The sequence below is a fragment of the Taeniopygia guttata genome, chromosome 21, assembly GCF_048771995.1.
Source record: "Taeniopygia guttata chromosome 21, bTaeGut7.mat, whole genome shotgun sequence".
NCBI lineage: Eukaryota > Metazoa > Chordata > Aves > Passeriformes > Estrildidae > Taeniopygia > Taeniopygia guttata.
In genome coordinates, this window is record NC_133046.1 from 3,079,371 (window position 1) to 3,094,577 (window position 15,207).

General features: G+C 55.6%; 1 protein-coding gene across 1 annotated transcript in view; it reads right to left on the minus strand.

The window, feature by feature from the left end:
* Positions 1-79: 79 nt before the first annotated feature.
* MEGF6 (multiple EGF like domains 6) overlaps positions 80-15,207 on the minus strand; it is a 41,727-nt gene continuing 26,599 nt past the window's right edge. The window contains exons 15-34 of the mRNA XM_072917296.1: positions 14,946-15,071; positions 13,928-14,059; positions 13,432-13,560; positions 12,314-12,445; positions 11,569-11,697; positions 10,935-11,063; positions 10,343-10,471; positions 10,002-10,130; positions 9,209-9,337; positions 7,708-7,836; positions 6,762-6,890; positions 6,001-6,132; positions 5,645-5,773; positions 4,838-4,966; positions 4,601-4,729; positions 4,345-4,473; positions 3,286-3,414; positions 3,074-3,202; positions 2,595-2,723; positions 80-2,081 (exon numbers count right to left, since the gene is read on the minus strand). Of these exons, the coding sequence (XP_072773397.1) occupies positions 2,014-2,081; positions 2,595-2,723; positions 3,074-3,202; positions 3,286-3,414; positions 4,345-4,473; positions 4,601-4,729; positions 4,838-4,966; positions 5,645-5,773; positions 6,001-6,132; positions 6,762-6,890; positions 7,708-7,836; positions 9,209-9,337; positions 10,002-10,130; positions 10,343-10,471; positions 10,935-11,063; positions 11,569-11,697; positions 12,314-12,445; positions 13,432-13,560; positions 13,928-14,059; positions 14,946-15,071 (2,525 nt within the window). The 3' untranslated portion in view covers positions 80-2,013. The remainder of the gene's footprint in view (positions 2,082-2,594; positions 2,724-3,073; positions 3,203-3,285; positions 3,415-4,344; positions 4,474-4,600; positions 4,730-4,837; positions 4,967-5,644; positions 5,774-6,000; positions 6,133-6,761; positions 6,891-7,707; positions 7,837-9,208; positions 9,338-10,001; positions 10,131-10,342; positions 10,472-10,934; positions 11,064-11,568; positions 11,698-12,313; positions 12,446-13,431; positions 13,561-13,927; positions 14,060-14,945; positions 15,072-15,207) is intronic.

Consider the following 15,207-nt stretch of genomic DNA (forward strand, 5'->3'; position numbering starts at 1 on the left):
ACAGCCTCCAGAGCCCCTGCCAGCCCGCTGTCACCCAGAGCAGCTGTCAGGTGCATTTGACTGACACAGACAAGGTAAGTAAAAACTCAGCCAGGCTTTCTGTTTATTTCTTTTAACTGTGGAGAAATTAACATTTTTCATCAGTGCTAAATTACAGAAGATCCAAAAAGGGAGACAGTACAAGAAAAGTGGAAGCAAACAAACTGGATTAAAAAATATGAACAGGAAAAGAACTTTATATAAAAATACAGGTACAGGGCTTGCTCTGAGCAGCTGGCAGGAGTCAGGGAGCTGCAGCTGGAATGGGACAGGATGGATCCATCCTCATGTTTAAGGCTGTTCCCATGTTCTCCTGGAGCAGAGGCGCAGCATCTCCACTGGCCTCCTCCTCCTCTTCCTCCTGTGCTGCTCCCCATCACTGGAACCCTCCTCTAATGGCCCAGGAGCTTCAAGGCAAAGGGGAGCCGAGGGGTGATTGTCTGGAGGTCAGCAGCACCACTGGCAGCACTGACTGGGCTCATTTGGCACATGGACAAAATCTTCCTGCTCCCTGCTTATCCAACACCCAACCTCATCAGCACGATTTTGGTCCTTCACTAGGTACTTATATGAACATGATTTCTTCACAAGAATGAGAGCTAATGTGAAAAAAAACACTGTTAAGGAAGAAATAAAATAAGAAAGGAATTAGCCCAAAATGACAAGTTATATACAGATTAAAATAAATTCCATCAGGAAAAGAAACAATTCTTTTATTATTTTCAGTTGGCCCCTGTGGGAATAATTTAAAGGCCAAGTGCCTGGGCAGGGCTGTGCTGCAGCCTGTGGAGTGGGGCTGGGATGGGATGGGATGGGATGGGATGGGATGGGATGGGATGGGATGGGATGGGATGGGATGGGATGGGATGGGATGGGATGGGATGGGATGGGATGGGATGGGATGGGATGGGATGGGACTGTCCCTCTTCTCTGCAGAGCTGGGTTCCTCTGGCAGTGGCTTCACCTGCCCAGGAGCTTTGTGCAAACAGACAAAGGGGGCCCTGTGTCCTGGCCAGGGCGATGTGGTGACACTGGAGTGGTGACATTCCCCGCTGCTGCAGGTGGCCAGGTCCTGACTACGACTGACATGGCAAAATGACTCAGGACTCAGGGCTGGGCCAGGCCATTCCAACTGGGATTTCCATTGACCAGATGAGCCAGTGCTTTGTCTCCATCCATGCAGAATCTCTGGCTTCCACACTCGATTCAGGCTTCTTTCTTCTTGGAGTAAGTGACATGGGCAGCACCATGGGCTGGCAAACCCCTGATCCATGGGCTGGCAAATTCCTGGTCTATGGACTGACAAATGCCTGGTCCATGGGCTGACAAACTCCTGGCATGAGGAACTTCAGGCTCCTGAGAAGCTTGTCCAGCACAGCCTGTTCTGTCAGGAGGCACCAGCTCTGTAGGTGAGCCCTGCATGTTTTCCCCTGGCAAATGGTCACTTACAGTAAAACACCGTGGAAAATTCAAATTAAAAAAAAATAATTCAAGTGAGGTGGCGCACCCACAGGAGGCCCAGTCTCAGGAGAGCCAGGCACTGTCAGCCATCAGTCCTGACAACACTGTGGTGCAGCTTCCCATAAATATTGATGCATAAATACCTGATTTGGACCACAATTTCAGCCCCCTCCCCAAGCCCAGCACCAAAAAGTTGAAAGCCAGCAATGTGTCACAAGCTGTCAAAGTCCACTGTTCCCTGACCAGAATTGATCCCTCCTGAACTGGTCCTGTGGTCTCTGGCCAGAGGCGTGTGCTGGTGTGGGCACACGTGTCCTCACGGCCAGCCCGCGCTGGCACAGTGAACTGGTTATACTGGGCACCTCAGCCTCACTCAGACCGCCCCAAAAGCAGCAGCTGGGGCTGTCAGGAGATGAGAGCTGCTCGTGTGGCTCATTAATGAGTTCATTACAGGTCATTGGCTTCTTCAGGTGGCTGCTTGGTGAAACCAAGGGGGTGCTCCCAGAGCAGGACCTACTTCTCCGCTGGCCGGAGCCCCTCCGGGGGTGGTGGTGGCCTGGTGGGTGGCAGGGACTGCGTGGCTGGAAGGGAAGACAGGACAGGTCAGCCCTGCAGCAGGGCAGACCCTCCACACGCTGCCCTGCCTGGGGGCACATCCCCTCCCCGCTGGGAGCACTGGTCCCAGCTGTGGGTTTGGGTCAGACCCTCCTGCCCAGCACCCATGGGGGCACTCTGAGCCCACGGGTTTGGGCAGAGATGAGGAGTGTGGGGCTTTCACTGTGGCTGGTGCATGGGATCAACGTTCCAGCGTGCTCATTAGGGATGGGATTTGTGCCCTGGCTGTTCCAGGGGCACATTTGTGACCAGGCTGCTGAACAACTTCGTTTCTGACACTCCACACACCTCCCTTGCGGCTGCAGTGACAGAAACAGGTCAGAGCAACTGAGGGCTTTGGAAGAGGAGGGTGCTACCCTACGTGGGTGGACTGAGCTGATTTGCTGCTCCCAAACCCAAGCCTGGCACAGGACCCACACCTGAGCACAGGTCCAGCCTCCCCTCGGGTTCTGGGACAGTCGTCCCTTCCGTGCCCTCACCTTCGCGGCAGGTGGGTCCCGTGTGGCCGTCCAGGCACAGGCACTGCCCGTTCCGGGCGTTGCAGTAGGAGCTGGGGGCACACTGGCAGGCCAGGCGGCAGTCGGGGCCGAAGTGGGTGGGCTGGCAGTCTGCAGAGGGCACAGAGCTGCTCAGGCTGCTGCCCGTGGCACAGCGAGCAGGAAGGCTCAGAGCTTTCCCTGCTTCTGCTGGGTGCAGGGCAGGGCAGAGAGACACCAGAGCACCCCCAGGCCTCCAGGATGTCCCTTCAGCCTTTTGACCGTGTCAATCTGAACACACGGGCTCTGGAGCTGGAGGAGAATTTCCATTCAGATCTGACTACCAACAGGGACCAGAGAGCTGAGTGCCACTGCCCCTCTCGCTCTGTGAGGTGCCACACACCAGAAAAAAGCCTCTCCCAGCTTTCTGGGAGCAAACCCCCTGTCACACAGCGCCCCTGCCCAGCCGGGGCTCAGCTCACCTGCAGCACACGTGGGGCCGGTTTTGCCTGGGGGGCAGAGGCAGCGCCCCGTCACCGGGTCGCAGGGGACATCGCTGGGGCAGTCACAGAGATGTTGGCACCCCTCGCCGTACGTCCCTTCCTTGCAGCCTGTGTGAGACACGGAATACAGCCCCTGGCCTGCGTGCCTGGCCCTCGGGATGCCCCGGGAAGGGCGAGGAGGGTGGCGGTACCTGTGTGACAGCGCTCGCCCCGCAGCCCCGGGGGACAGCGGCAGTGCCCGGTGGCGGGGTCACATCCCGCGCCATGCCTGCAGGCACAGCGCTCCTGGCAGCCCTCTCCATGGAATCCCGGCGGGCAGCCTGCCACGGGAGAAGCTCATCAGAGCTCTGAGCAGAGCCTCGGCCAGCCGGGCACGGAGGAGCGGAGAGCCCGACTTGTGCCCAGGCGTTTGCTCGGCACCCAACAGCTCCGGGCACCGCGGGCGTGAGCGCCTTGGGTGTGGCGGGGTCATGCAGGGATCAGGAATCACCTCCCTGCCTGGGAAGGGCTCGCTGTGAACCCTTGGGAAATGGAAAGCCTGAACCCTTGGGAAATGGGAATCCCGAACCCCCGGGAAATGGAAAGCCTGAACCCTTGGGAAATGGAGCCCGAACCCTTGGGTAATGGGAAGCCCGAAGCTTTGGGAAATGGAAAGCTGAACCCTTGGGAAGTGGGAAGCTGAACCCTTGGGAAATGGAAAGCCTGAACCCTCGGGAAATGGAAAGCCTGAACCCTTGGGAAATGGGAAGCCTGAACCCTTGGGAAATGTAGCCCAAACCCTTGGGAAATGGGAAGCTGAACCCTTGGGAAATGGAGCCCGAACCCTTGGGAAATGGGAATCCCAAACCCTTGGGAAATGGAAAGCTGAACCCTTGGGAAATGGAGCCCGAACCCTTGGGAAATGGGAATCCCAAACCCTTGGGAAATGGAAAGCTGAACCCTTGGGAAATGGGAATCCAAACCCTTGGGAAATGGAGCCCAAACTCTTGGGAAATGGGAAGGCCGAAGCTTTGGGAAATGGAAAGCCCAAACCCTTGGGAAATAGGAAGCCAAACCCTTGGGAAATGGAAAGCCAAACCCTTGGGAAATGGGAATCTGAACCCTTGGGAAATGGGAAGCCAAACCCTTAATGGGAAATGGGAAGTGGAGCGTGCCGCTGCTGTCCCACCCGTGCCCCGCAGTCCTGCTCTCCGGATGAGCTTTAGAGACCCCCATGCCCCAGGCCGGGGTGTCCCGCTGCCACCACTCACTGTGCTCGCACAGGGGCCCGTAGCGGCCGGCGGGACAGCGGCAGGTGCCCGTGGCCGGGTGGCAGCTGGCGTTGTGCAGGCAGGGGCAGCGCAGCTGGCAGGCGGCACCGAAGCTTCCCGGAGGGCATTCTGCGGGTGGCAGGGAGCGGAGCACTGCTCAGCAGCCCCAGGGAGGCCGTGCCAAGGCAGGGCTGGCACAGGTGGGACACAAACCGGAGGTGGGATGTGAGCTCAGACAGGAGCGGGTCAGGGTTACCTAACTCGCAGGATTTGCCCGTCCAGCCGGGTGCACAGGAGCAGGAGCCGTCGGTGGTGTTGCAGAGCCCCCCGTTCTGGCAGGAGCAGGGCTGCTGGCAGCCCAGCCCATAGCGGTGCTGCTCACAGCCTGCGGGGCCAGAGCAGCGGTGGTGGGCACAGGGACCACGAGCAGAGATCTCAGTGCAAGGAAATCATTCCCAGCACACCACCCGACAGCCCTGGTGTACACACTTGCCTTGCTCACACCTGCGGCCAGCTCTGCCTGCAGGGCACACGCACTCTCCGGTGACAGGGTGACAGGGAACTCCGTCCCCACAGGGGCACAGCTCTGCACAGTCCTGCCCGTAGCGGCCAGCGGGGCATCCTGGAGGGAGGAAAGCCTCGGTCAGGCCAAAGCAGGGCTGGGGAGGTGGGAAGTAGGAGAGGGAAAGTTTTGCACAGCGCTGGAGCTGAGCGATGGGAGGAGAAGGAGCCTCCAGCCCTGCCCTGCTGCGCCGTAGAATCATGGAATGGTTTGGGTTGGAAGAGAGCTTAAAGATCATCTGTTTCCAACCCCCTGCCATGGGCAGGGACACCTCCCACTAAGCCAGGTTGCTCCAAGTCCTGCCCAGCTGTGTACAGGGGGTTAGAACTCATTTTTCAGGTGTGACAAGTTGACACCCACCAGCTTTGGGTTCATTTTGGGAAGGTAATCCCTGCCCTTTCCCAGCTTGGATTTCGTGTGGCTCCCTCAGGCTTTTTAGTCGTCTTTGACAATTGATAACTTGCAGATTTATCTCCTGGCGTGCACAAGCTGTCCTGCCCCGAAACCCGAGGCATGGTGTTTGCAGACAGCAGACACAGTCATCTGCAGCTCTTCCCTGGGACAGAGCAGGAGGGCACTGCTGCCAGGACAGACAGACAAAGGACACAGGGAGCTTTCCTGGGGACTTGGTGTGCTGCTCATCCCTTTCTGCAGGCAGGGTCTGCATCTCCCACCCCTCACTGCCCCCTGAGGAGGCTCCCCTGCTTTCCCAGCCCCTCTGGCTGAAGCAGCACTCACGGATGGAGCAGTGGGCACCGATGAAGCCCGGCGGGCAATGGCACATCCCCGTGGCAGGGTCACACCGGCCCCCGTTCCTGCACTGGCACGGCCGCTCGCAGTCCCGGCCGTACCAGCCCGGGGAGCACTCTGAGGGGACAACAAACAGCAGCTATAAACACAAGGAGAAGGTCCAGACACCCCAGGAAAATCCACCAGGTGGATTGCATGGATGTTTCACCCGGGAGGAGGCAGAGAGCTCTGCTGGGAGCAGCCGAAGCACCCAGAACTCACACACACAGAGATCCCTCCTGGCACCGGGATGTCAGGGTGTGCCAGCTGCACAGGGGACGCAGTGGGAGCAGAGCAGGACTCACCCAGCTGGCAGGCAGGACCGTGGAAGCCGGGCGGGCAGACACAGGCCCCGGTGACAGGGTGACATTGCTGGGTGGCTCCGGCGCACTGGCAGATCTGAGCACAGCCCTCCCCGAAGGTCCCTGGCAGGCAGGCTGTGAAGAGACAGGGCACCAAGGTGGCTCAGGAGCCATCCCACCCCCTCTCTGCAAGGCTTTTTTTAAAAACATTTTATTTTAAGCCAGGATTTAGAGAGCCTTTTATGGCAGTAAAATTCTCCGCCACCCAAAAAAGCAAAGGGACTCTCATGCAAAAGGTTCATTCACTCCAGGAAATACTTGGATTGACAGGAAAGGCAAGTACTGAAAGGCGTTAGATGCCTCTTGCTGTGCCAGCCCTTCCTGCCCTCACATTTCTGCAAGCTCCACACGCAGAGATGGCAAATCCAGCACTCTTCTCTGCGTAAGGAACGTGCTCACACACCTCTGTCTCTTCCAGACTTGCTCATACCCACAGGAGCTCATTTTAATAGTGATTTATTGCTAATCCTCTGGATAAATACCCAGCTCTGATTTCCCACTTGGCTCCCTCTGCCCCGCTAACATTCCACAGGCATGCACCCAGCTGCCAGAATGGGAGTTTCTCCTTGGCACAGCTCCGCTCTTGGGCTGGTTTTCCTTCTTTATCTTTTCTCTCCCTTCTATTTTCTGTAGGAATTGCTCGGCCCATCCCGTTCCCAGAGCCTGCCAGCAGAGCTGCCAGAGGATCGTTCCCATCCCCGTACGTTTTTCACAGGCAGAGCCGGTCAGTCCTGGCGGGCAGCCGCACTGCCCGGTGACGTGGTGACAGGGCACTCCCGGGGGACAGCCACAGCGACTGGCACAGCTCCTCCCAAAGAAACCTGGCAGGCAGGCTGTGGGAAAACAAACAGCGGGATGTCAGTCAGGCTTCTGCTGCTGGAGTTTAGATGCTGAGAGTTTTAGACTTTGTGTGCTGACAGACCCCAAGGGAACACTGGATTTAACCTGAGGCCGTGCAGAAGCTTCCAAAATGGAATGACAGAGCTGGGATTGTGGGTGTGGAGTTTGGATAGAAGTGTGTGATGTCACAGGGTGCAAAACTTAGAGTTGGGGGTTTAAAGTAATATATATAAAGCAAAATGGAGGTTTTAGGGTGAAGGCTGGTCATTCTTCTCCATGGGTTTGGGTGGTATTTTGTAATTGGACAGAAAAGTCCACATTGTGGACTCTGAGTGATTAGTTATTGCGTTAAAAACGAAAATAATTTAGGTGTAATTTCCTAATTGAATAGTTTAGCCTTAAAAGACCTTGTAGCAAGAGCTAGTTGGCCATTTTGTGCCTGGTTGGTGAAGAACTGCAGAACTCAGTGCTGTGAGACTGTAACACAGATATGAAACAATAAACACCTGAGTCTGAACACGAACCATCCTGTCAAGTGCCTTCAATCCTGACCTCGACAGAGGAAAAAGGGAAGCTGAAAACAGGCATTCTGCCTGGATTTTAAGTTGTTGTCAATGCCTGGAAGGCATCAGAGCCTCCTCCACAAGACTTCTGCCCCGATGTTGAGCCAGCCCAGCAGCATCTTGTGTCACAGCCCCAAAATATTTTGCCACAACTTGTAATTCTCATTAAAAATCAAGTTTCTCTATTCCCAGGCTCTGGAGCAGCAGATGTTTCCTTGGATTTCCCTCACCCAGGGGTGTTCCTCACCTTTCTCGCAGCGCCGGCCCCTCCAGCCATGGGGGCAGTCACAGGCACCAGTGATGTGGTGGCAGGAGATGTTGTCCCCACAGTCACAGAGCTCCTCACAGCGTGCTCCAAACAGCCCCTCTGGACAAGCTTCAGGGATGAAAACACAGCAGAGAGGACAAGTTGCACCAAAAAGTGACTTTTCAGGACTTTTTCCCCCATAGTTTCACAGCATACTGGGTCTGTCTCTTGTGCACACACACATAGCTTAGAGTACAGCCATGGGGAGCTAAGAGGACCCTAGCTTGGTTCTTTTTTTAAAAAAACAACGTAATTTCTACCTTTTGGGTGGGTTTCTTCATTAATTTTTATTGAAAGAAATTAAAGAAGTGCTTTACTCTGCCTGGTGCCCTGTCCTGTGTGGGGTTCTGGGAGCATGTGACAATGCTGGGAGGGGACACTGTCCCTCAGGATGTGGCAGGATGCAGTGAGGTGATTTGTGTGGCCAAGCCTCAGCTGCCAGCAGAGCTGTTTACAGCCTCCTGAAGGGAAAAACATCCCCAGCAGGAAACCTGAGAGTGGCTGGTGGCAGCTGAGGCTCTGGTGGCAGCTCTGGTGGCAGCTCCTTGTGCCAGATGTCAGCTGCCAAGTGCTGTCACTGGACTTCTCACCCTGATTTAAGGACGTGCCAAGCTGAGGTGTCATGCCCCCAGAAGGGAAGAAGCTTGTGCATCTGTGCTGATAGGTGGTGAGGTCCCTGCTCTGAAGGCCAAGAGCTTTTTCAAACCCTTCCTCATGGGAAGGAGATTGCTGGGTGTTGGTTTTCTCAGCTTTTCCAGAGATGGGCTAATTGAGAGGTGTTTTAAAAGATTTAATTCTGTTATCAATCATTGAGAGAGACATTGAATTAGAAATAAGTTTTAAGAATTCTTTACAAATCCATTTCCCACGTGTCACATCTAAGGATACCGCAGACATGGAGCCACCAAGGACAGATGCCATGGTCTGCTGGGGCTTGGGACCAAAGCCAGGCCCTGAGGGCCAGTGTGATACAAGGACACACAGAAGGAAGAATGGAAAGGGGATGATCCACTGTTACCCTTAATTGTGGCAGAGGAAAGTCCTCCCTTGGCATTTTGGTTTCACCACGCTGGATTGCTGCCCTGCCTTCATCCCTGCTTGCAGCCTGTGGTTTTGCACTGATGCCTGGGGGTCTGTGCCTTTGGGAATCCCATCCCCCTCCCACCAGCACTGCCACAGGCTGCTCTGAGTGTGCACCAGCATTTTCAGGACAACAGGAACCAGCTGGGGTTGGAACTGGATGATCTTTAGGGTCCCTTCCCACCTAAACCCCTCTGCGCATCGATGGAAGGAGAAAGGGCCCAGCAAAACTGGGGCACAGCCAAAACCACGGCCCCGCCAGCTCCCTGCTTGCTGAAACGGGAATTTGATGTCTTTGCTGAAGCCCCCAGACCCTCCCTGTGCAGCAGCAGGTGCTGATGCCCACGTCAGCCCCACTCACGTCTGTCACACTTGTCGCCGGTCCAGCCGGGCTGGCAGAGGCAGCGCCCGGTGCGGCGGTCGCAGAGCCCCCCGTGCTGGCACTCACAGCGCTGCTGGCAGTCCAGGCCGTGCTGTCCTTGGGCACAGGCTGGCAGGGGCACAGGGTGAGACACTGCCCTGGCACCCACCCTCCCAACTCCCACCCTTCCCACCGAGCACCCCAACCCCTCGCACACCACCTCCAACCTCCACAGGAAAACTGCCGGAGTTGTGGATGCTGAGAGTTTCAGAGTTTCTGTGCTGTTCCCAAGAGAACATTGAATTTAACCTAAGGCCATGGAGAAGGCTTCCAAAATTGATTGACAGCACTGGGATTGTGGGTGTGGAGTTGATTGGAAGTGTGTAATATCACAGGGTGGAAAACTTCTTCCTTCTTCTCCATGGGTTTGGGTGGTATTTTGTAACTGGACAGAAAAGTCCACACTGCGGACTCCGAGTGATCAGTTACTGCGTTAAAAGTGAAAATAATTTCGGTGTCGTTTCTTAATTAGATAGGTTGGCCTTAAAAGACCTCGCAGCAAGAGCAAGTTGGCCATTTTGTGCCTTGTTGGTGAAGAACTGCAGAATTCACTGCAGTGAGACTGTAACAGAGATAAGAAAAAATAAACACCTGAGTCTGAACGTGAACTATTGTCTCAAATGCCTTCAACCCTGACCTTGACAGAGGTAGAAAAAGGAAACCCAAAAGCAGCAGAAAACCGTTCCAAAGCAGGATGTGTGTGGCCCAGAGGTGTCCCCAGCTGTTTGCTCACCCAGCTCGCAGGCCAGCCCGGTCCAGCCCGCAGGACAGGCACAGCCGCCCGTGGCCGGGTCGCAGGTGCCGCCGTTCTGGCACAGGCAGCGCTGCTGGCAGTTCTTCCCAAAAAAACCCGCCGGGCAGGCTGAGGGAGAAACAGGACAAACAGCTCAGGACACAGCTCTGGGGGCTTGTGCCATGCTGCCAGAGCCGTGGGTGGGTGGTCTGACACACAGCAACTCGGATTTTGGTGTCAGAGGAGCCAATGACACCTTCTGCTATGCCGCCTGCTCAGGTTCCTCGCCCACCCCGAGGGATGGCATCGCTCCCCGTGCTGGCAGGTGTGGCAAGGGTTACCTTGCTGGCACGAGGGTCCCGTCCACCCCTCGGAGCAGAGGCAGTGGCCGCTGACGTGGTCGCAGGTGGCGTTGTTGAAGCAGAGGCAGGTGTGGCTGCAGTTCTGGCCGTACCTGTTCTCCTGGCACGCTGCAGGGGAGCAGAGCAGGCAGGAATGGTGGGCACTGGGTGGGAATTACAGCAGCCAGGCTCCTGCCAACCCTCACAAGGGCTGGGAGAGGATCTGCCAGTGGTGGTTGGCTGCTCTGTGAGGGGGTTTTGTGTTGTTACAGGGAAATAATGTGTCCTACAGGCCTGACATCTGAACACAGACACTGCTGCCATCACTGTCACATCCTTCATCTATTTGGAAGCAGTTTTGCTGGATTCCCTTGCATTCAACCACAAGATGCTCAAGCAGAGCCCCCAGAACCAAAATTAAATTCCAGACAGAGAAAATCACAAATGGGGAATGGACAACCCAGAACTCTGGTTCCCATGACCTGGGAGCAGAGACAGCCCTGGCTCCAGAGTGCCCATGGAGGACACAGTGGGCACTTCCCACAGACACCTTCCCTGGGCACAGACACCTGCCCTGGGCACAGACACCTACCCTGGGCACAGCGGGCTCCAGTCCAGCCCGGGGGACACTGGCACTGTCCCGTCACAGGGTCACAGTGGGCACCATTCAGGCAGTCACAGGCTTGTCGACACTCCAGTCCATAAAATCCATCAGGGCAGGCTGTGTGAACAAAGGAGAAATCCACACAAAATGCAGAGCTGGAGCCCTCCCGGTGGGAAAAGGTGCCTGTCCCTTGGTGGCCTTTGTGGCCAGTGTGAGGCTGCACCAGAGGGACAGTGCTGCTAAGGGCAGCAGATATTGGATGCAAGTCCACTGTGGACATTGCAGGTACAGGAGAGGGCAGTGGTGGATCAGGAGAGTGATGGCTTGAGGTTCCTGACCACGGACAGGCTGCTGGGGGAGCTGGATCCCTGTATCCAGGGATCCTGTGTGCAACCATGGCAGCTGTGCAACCACTGAGTCACCTATTATTTACATTTTTATAGTGGTTTTTTTTTTTTTTCTTAGACTTTTCCCCTTTTCCCAGAGGCAGCAACTTGCAGACTTGTTGCTCCCCCCCATGACCATCCTGAGGAATTCTTTTTGCTGTAACGGGATAACAAAGTCAGACAGGGAGCACAAACCCTCTGGGACGGAGGCCTGGTGCCCAGGGTCAGGTACTCACGGTGCTCACAGAAGGTTCCTCGCCAGCCTGGGCTGCAGGTACAGGCCCCGCTGACGTGGTCACAGGTGGCTCCGTTGTCACACTGACACTGGTGCCGGCAGCTCTGCCCAAACCACCCTTCAGGGCACTCTGAAAGAAATGAGGCTGAGGAGTCTGTCCCTTCCTGGGTCCCAGAGAAGCTATCCTAAGGCAGGGGCTTGGATTCGGAGGGGAATAAAAATATCTGTCAGCTGCTTTTTTTGTAACAACCAGTGGGTTCTTATAGGTGTGTACCCATATCTGTCTCTATTGGACATGAAATGAGTACACAGAAGTTTGGTAAGTTCAAAAGAGAAAAAGAGTTAATTTTGTAAAATATAGAATTTTAAAAGTGACAGTGGATTGGAGGGTGAAATTGCCACATCTCCAACCACACTGGTTAAATTAACAATCTATCAATTCTTTCTTCTTACAAAGAAGGATGTAAACCAACCATTATTTACATGAACAGTGCGTGAGAGCTCCAGTAGAAATATGCAAACACAATCAGAAGGCTAAAGACATTTTTATGAGAACTTCCAAACTTTCGAAAGAACTATAAAAAAAACTTAACACTTTTAAAAACCAGGGGCAACACACATCACGCAGCCACCCTGGGCACAGGACCAGCGTGGCAGCGGGGAGGGGGACTGGGCTGGAGCGATGCCTTTCCTGGGAGCCCTGCAGGGTGGGTGGGTGCGAGGAGGCAGGGCAGGGGCACACTCACCCTGCTCGCAGCGGGTGCCCGTGTACCCGGGCTCGCACAGGCACTGCCCGCTCTCGGCGCTGCAGCTGCCGTCGCCGTTGCTGCAGTTGCAGGCGTGGGCACAGTCGGGGCCCCAGCGGCCCAGGTCACAGGCTGCAAAAACACAGCAGGAGCCCGTCACTGGTGCGTGCCCGAGAGCACAGCGTGGGCACCGCGCTGCCTCGGCCGGCGGGCACAGTGTCCCTCGGGCACGGGCACGAACGCGGCTGGAGAGGCCAGAGGCACTGCCAGCAAAGAAACCAAAAGCACTTCAGAGAGATTTCCCTGGCAGGGGCACGGCATGAAGGCTGGTGGAACTCAAAATGTCCCTCAGACATTTTTACAGGTTCCAGGCCTTGGTCAGAAGCATTTTAGACCCTGGCAGGCAGCTGGAATCAGCTGTGATTTTGGGTTTGAGCCATGGAATGAGTTACCAACGTTGAAGGTGGAACAAGTGGTCACAAAGGGTTATATAGTATAGTAGAAGTAGTTACAAAATAGAGGGGAAAAATTTTTAGTATTGTACAGAGGGGTTTTAGCACCTGTACAGGGTTTTTTTTTTACTTTGTACAGGGGGGTCAGAAGTTCTAAGATGAAGGAAAGTGGGCCTGATCCTGTTCTTCGTCCTTCTTCTTCCTTACCTCCATGTTCTTGGTGATGTTGGCACTCACAGATTGGTTTAGAGTAGAAAAGCACATTGTAACATAGGTAGGTAGTAGGTATTGGGGGAAAACTGTAAACATATAACACGTAATATATCATATAAAAGACAGCAGCAGCCTTGGGCGGGGAGAGAGAAGAAGACAGCAGGCAGTGAGGGTGTCAGGGTGTGTGTGTCTCTGCCTGGGCAGCTGACCAAGGCAGCGCAGCGGGCAAAGACAATCTTTTAGATAACCAGCAATAAACTGCCTTGAGAGCGAACAACAAGAGGCTGCGGAGTTTTCTTTGGAAGCAAAGGTTGGAGGAGAGACTTTTCCACCACACAGAACCCCTGAACCAGGCCGGGGGTTCTCACAGAAGGCGAGAATGGTGAGGTGGCAGCGCAGCTTGGCACGGGTCAGAGTGGCCCAGGAGCGAGGGGGGCAGAGCACAGGCGGTACCTCGCTGGCAGTGGTGCCCCGTCCAGCCGGGCGGGCAGCTGCACGTCCCCGTCACAGGGTGGCAATGTCCCTCGTTGCCACAGCTGCAGCTCAGCTGGCAGTCGGGGCCGAACCAGCCAGGTGGACACACTGCCAAGGGAAACGGGGAGAGGCTGCAGGTGGCTGCTGGAACCCCGGGTACCGCGGTGCTTGGGCAGAGCCGCGAGCACCAACAGCTCTGACACCCCAAGTGCAGCGCTGCACGGGACAAGGGGCTCAGCATTTTGCCTTCTTTTCTCCTGCTGCGGGAGTTGCTACAGTGGAGATGGGGCTAGAGGGACTTTGAAGTCCCCAGGGTGCACCCCAATGAGTGAGGGAACGGAGATGTGCGCAGAGCTCGGGGTGGCAGTGCCTGGTCGGTCACTGGGTGCTCCACTCGCTGCAGCAGAAGGTCCAGCTGAGCTGAGACACCCCCATTCCCGCTGGAGATGAGGCACCCACGCCAGGCTGCACTCACCATCCTGGCAGCGCTGGCCGGTGTAGCCGGCTGGGCACAGGCAGGCTCCGGTGGCGGGGTCACAGCTGGCGTTGTTGGCACAGTCGGGGCAGATCTGCTGGCAGCCCGGGCCCCAGAGCCCCTCAGGGCAGGCTGGAGCGTGAGCAGACAGAGAACACACAGCACTGGGATCAGAGCCGAGGTGGCAGAGGGGACTGCAGGACCTTTCGGGCTCCCTCTCGCCGCCAGCTCATGCCAGACGTGCATTTTGTTGGCAGCACCAGCGAGCAGAGCGTGGCCCTGCCTGCTCCACAGGCAGCATGTGAGCCTTGTCTAAGAGCTCTTCTGAGCTCACTCCGGGATTTTCATGCCAATTTTGGATTTGCAGCCACTTGCAGGGAGCTCCAAGGGCTCCTCAGTGGGAAATGGTGCTGCTGGCACAGGGACTCCACAGCTGCCGTCACACCGTGGACAGCACATCACTCACTGCCCCAGCACCTGCTGGGAGTTGCAAAGGAGCAAAAGGCTAAACTGCTAAAACCAGGGCAAGAATCCTTCTCCAACTAGTCCTAAGCTGCCCCAGGGCCTGGAAAAAAGGCAGCTTGAAATGTATGGTAAGCACTGTGCACACGTAGTATCATTGCTCAGCCAAAATCTTAGGAGCAGGACATCTCTATGTGACTAATACCTTCCAGCTGCTGCAATACTGCAGAATCATGCAAAAGCTTTCCATTTCGGACTCTCTAGTTTTCCAGCAGTTAAAGAGTAATCTGGTGAAGGCAATTAAAAACATGCCTCCATAAAGAAAGGCTCCTCTCCTACACTGAAGACTGCAACAACGAAAAATATCTTCATCTTTTTCACTGTGTTAAGACTCACCATCAGAATCTGCAATTTTTTCTAATTTTCCACAAAGATAATTCTAATGGCACTGAGTGTTTTTAAAATGAGTTTTAGTAAACAAAAAGCAAGAGGTCTACACCTAAATCCCTCCCTCTACACTAAATCCCTGAGTGTTTGCTGTGCCGCCCGTGCTCACCTTGGGCACAGTCGTGTCCTGTCCAGCCAGGTGGGCAGTGGCACTGCCCCGTGCTCCTGTCGCAAGGTGCTCCTCCACAGGCACAGGGATGCTGGCAGCCTGGCCCAAATGTCCCCTCAGGGCACTCTGTGGGAGAACAGCAGGGTCAGAACATCCCCCCCAAGATATCCAAGAGAATTTTACCAACCTGGCCCTGCAGGCTGCAGGAACCTCTGGGTCCTTGGGGGGTTCCCACAGCTGTGAGAGGTTCCCACCTGTGCTC